The 4,022-nt window shown below is 39.2% G+C and overlaps 1 protein-coding gene across 1 annotated transcript in view; it reads right to left on the bottom strand.

The window, feature by feature from the left end:
* Nucleotides 1-4,022, bottom strand: part of LOC106872194 (PDZ and LIM domain protein 7) — a 55,567-nt gene that overhangs the window by 7,040 nt on the left and 44,505 nt on the right. Inside the window, exon 2 of the mRNA XM_014919093.2 lies at nucleotides 2,854-3,005. Coding sequence (XP_014774579.1) covers nucleotides 2,854-3,005 — 152 coding nt within the window. The remainder of the gene's footprint in view (nucleotides 1-2,853; nucleotides 3,006-4,022) is intronic.

Raw genomic sequence — 4,022 nt, 5'->3', positions numbered from 1 at the left:
GCAGCAGCAGCAGCAGCAGCAGTAGTAGTAGTATTAGTAGTAGTAGTAATAGTAGTAGTAGTAGTAGTAGTAGTAGTAGTAGTAGTAGTAGTGGTGGTGGTGGTGGTGGTGGTGTGGTGGTGGTGGTGGTGGTGTGGTGGTGTGGTGGTGGTGGTGGTTATACGAAGAACGAGTTCGCTAATCTGTTCTGCAATGCAGTTTACATTCTTGAAGAAATCAACTGCTTACAACTCCTTTTGTTATCTCCACAAATATGCAGATTTTAACCACTAAAACGGATAGAATTTCTCTGCAAATTTCTCTGCCAATTGTAGTTCCAAAAATCTCTATTGGTGACTATCAGGGAAGGGGAGAACGACTTATCAACTTGTCTTCGCTTTGATATCTGCAAAATATCCCAACTGTGTTCCAGTGCAAGAGATACTGACAAGCTTTAGCCTTGTACTAAAGTGTACTTGTGGAGGCACATGGCCTAGTGGTTAGAGTAGCGGATTGGCGGTCGAGGGATCGGGGGTTCGAATCTCAGACCGGGTGATGTGTGCTTTTATGAGTGAAACACCTAAGTTCCACGAGGCTCCGGCAGAAGGTAGTGGCAAACTTCTGCTGACTCTTTTGCCACAAATTTCTCTCGCTCTTTCCTCCTGCATCTAAGCAGCTCACTTGTGACGGACCGGCGTCCCGTCCAGATGGGGAGCCTATACGCCAATGAAAGCGGGAAACTGGCCCTTATGAGCCGAACAGGGCTCGAGAAGGAACAAGCAACAACAAAGTGTACTAGCATTTTTGGAAAGTTACAGATAAGGTGTCAAATAAGCTGCGGAATAGATTTTCGCTGGTGTTGTGAATTATACCATTAGTATTGTAATGTGTCCGCGGTACAATGTGAATTCTTAACTCTGCTCGCTCAATCCACGAGTATTCTATTGCTTAGTCTGAAGAAAGGATAATACAAAATAGATAATACAAAAAACGGTAAAACTCCTTGATACTTTGCAAGCATCTCACATATATCCACAAAATGCTTGCAAAGATACTCAGCGATTCACTGAAATGAAATGATCAGAAACACTTGAATGGCTCAACAAAAGATTTCTAATTTCCGAAGCTATATGCTTTAAATCTGCCTATAAAGCACTAATACAGTATTTGCCGACGTATAAGTCGTACTCTCGCATAAAACATACCTTATTTCACAAATATATTTCGTAGAAAAAAAAAAGGCAAGTATGTTTCACCATACATTTATGATTCTATGCATGTGAATGCAATGCTATGACAATCTACTGGAATAAAGTATGAAACCATAAATTTATCGTAAGTAGTCTACATAACGGGAGTACTGTATATCAACTTTATCATTTTTCAGTCCAACTTCATAATGGATTATATTTTGGTCAAGGAACTGCCATGCATATTGTAAAATTCGTATTTTTGGCTGTGTTGTTTCATGTAACTGCTGTTGGTCACTAAGGTGGCACGCCACTGCTATGACTTTGTTGTCATCCACTAATTGCAAAGAACTGACAGGCAGATGAAAGCTTAACACTCCTTCCATCTACTTCATTGAATCTCGATTTAGAAAATTAAAAATAGCTTCTTAAAGGTAACATAGTCATTAAATAATGCAAGACATATCAGGTGTGGGTTATGTGTACTGATGAAGGTGGTATAATGAGATGATGTGACTTCTACACATAACTGCCGATGTACCGCAAGCGATTTTTCGTAAGTTTGTGCTAAGGGATTGATATTTTGGCATGATTTCAATATTTTATTATTAGCAATAACTATCGTGCCTAGCGGAAATATGCTCATCCGGCTCCCTAGCCGACAACACTCGGTACTTCCATCCTTCATACGGTTGCATTAGATAAAGGGCAATTGTTAATATACTTTTAAGAATAACAAACGCGCGAACAAAGATACAACGCAATTTCAGAAGAGCAGAAAGGATATTGCCAGGAACTAAATGGAATTAAGGAGGAACGATCCAAACTCCTATTAATCAAGAAATTCTGGAAAGGAAATGGAGTTGGATCGGTAACATTTTAAGGAAACCTCCAAACAGCATTGCAAGATGTGTGTTAAACTGGCAATCAGAAGAAGAGCGAACATTGGACGGCCTAAGAAGACTTGGAAAGGGTGCATGGCGGATGAAGTGAAAGCCATCGGTCTTTCTTGGTCAGAAATCATGGAAGTAGCCTAAGATCGTGTCCACTGGCATGAAATTGTCGCGGCCCCATGCTCTTTTCGGGGTAATGTAGACGTACTAAAATCATAACTGAATGCATTAAGCATAGACTAAAGAACTCGTGTATAACATATACTGATTATTTGAGGGCTTTTAACAGTGTAAGTTAACACTAATGACTAGCAGGTGCATAAAAAATGTCACGGTTAAATGGGAAACAGTTGTACGGATTCAAGCAAAAGAGTAAATTACGAAAAAGCAAATAATCCTTTTCAGAACAGAAATACTCAAAGAGAATTCGTTCTCTCCTTTCTCCTCTTCTGTCTTACTCTATGTTCTAACTGGCATACTAAGCCAATATAGACGCGGAAAACACGTGATATCAGATATCAATGAACCATCGGCTGAATATGGATGACGTCAAACTGTATACCGCAGATGACAAATAATTGGAAACCCTGTTAAATACGATACGGAATAAGGTAGGAATTCAGTGGGGGAAATGAATGCCAAAGTCACCTTGAAAATTAATATATAATATCGTCTTAATATATAAAAGGATTGTATGTATGTATGTATGTATGTATGTATGTATGTATGTATGTATGTATGTATGTATGTATGTGTGTGTGTATATATATGTGAGTAAAAGAGTAACTTACCGCTGGACAACAAAGTCGATCTCGTTGCCAGCTCTGACCATAGCCGCCTTAGCCGTATCGTGACTCCATTGTGTAGCATTTTCATTACAGATCTCCAAAATTCCGTCCCCTGGTCTCAGACCACACTTGGCAGAAAGGCCTTTTGGATTCACCTGGAAATGCAAAAGAAAATACGAAATAAACAAACATTGTTATTATTAAGTCGGTGGCGATTCCTAGTAGATAGAATAAGCACCAGGCTTACAAAGAATAATTCCAGGAGTTTATTTCTTTGACTAAAAAGCCGTGCTCCAGCATGGCCACAGTCAATTGACTGAAGCAAATAAAAGAATAGATGAACACCTTAAACATGCATTGCATACTTTAGAAACCACAGATCAAATCTGACTGAGTAGACCCAGGATCGAAGCGTTCCTGAAAGCTATATTGGGTGGGAAGGCACGGTGTAGAATATAGGAAGATATCATGTCGTGTGCTTCTCATTCCTTAAGAGGTTAGACTATGATTTTGTAGCGAGATAAAGTGGTTATTTACATTATTTACATTTGACAGATATTTGTCCGCTTCTTGTTTGTTGCTAACACAACGTTTCGGCTGATATACCCTCCAGCTTTCATCAGGTGTCTTGGGGAAATTTCGAACCTGGGTTCTCATTCCAAGATGAGGACAAATATCCGTCAAATGTAAATGACGTAAATAATGTACATAATTCCTCATCTCTTAAATATAGAACTGAAAGTGGATTACTGTTTCAAATAGATCGAGCAACCGCATAGCAACTCTACTTACGTCGGTTCGTGCAGACAGTCTGCATGGTAGCATGGTAGGCAGTCAGACAAAATACTTCAGAGAATTTTGCTATTATTCTACCTCTTAAGGTGATGAGATGTTAGAATCCACAGCGCGTCAGGCAAAATGCTTAGCGGCATTTCTTCCGACTTTTCACTTTGAGTTCAAATTCCGCCGAGGTTAACTTTGCCTTTCATCTTTTCGGACTCGATAAATTAAGTACCAGCGAAACACTGGGGTCGATGTAATCGACTAGTCCCCTCCCCCAAAATTTCAGACCTTGTACCTTTAGTAGAAAGATTTATTATTATTATTATTATTATTATTATTATTATTATTATTACTATTACAAAATGTTTAGCGGTATTTCGCCCGTCGCT

The sequence above is a fragment of the Octopus bimaculoides genome, chromosome 9 (assembly GCF_001194135.2).
Source record: "Octopus bimaculoides isolate UCB-OBI-ISO-001 chromosome 9, ASM119413v2, whole genome shotgun sequence".
NCBI classification, from domain to species: Eukaryota; Metazoa; Mollusca; class Cephalopoda; order Octopoda; family Octopodidae; genus Octopus; species Octopus bimaculoides.
This window is presented reverse-complemented; position numbering and strand designations above follow the sequence as displayed.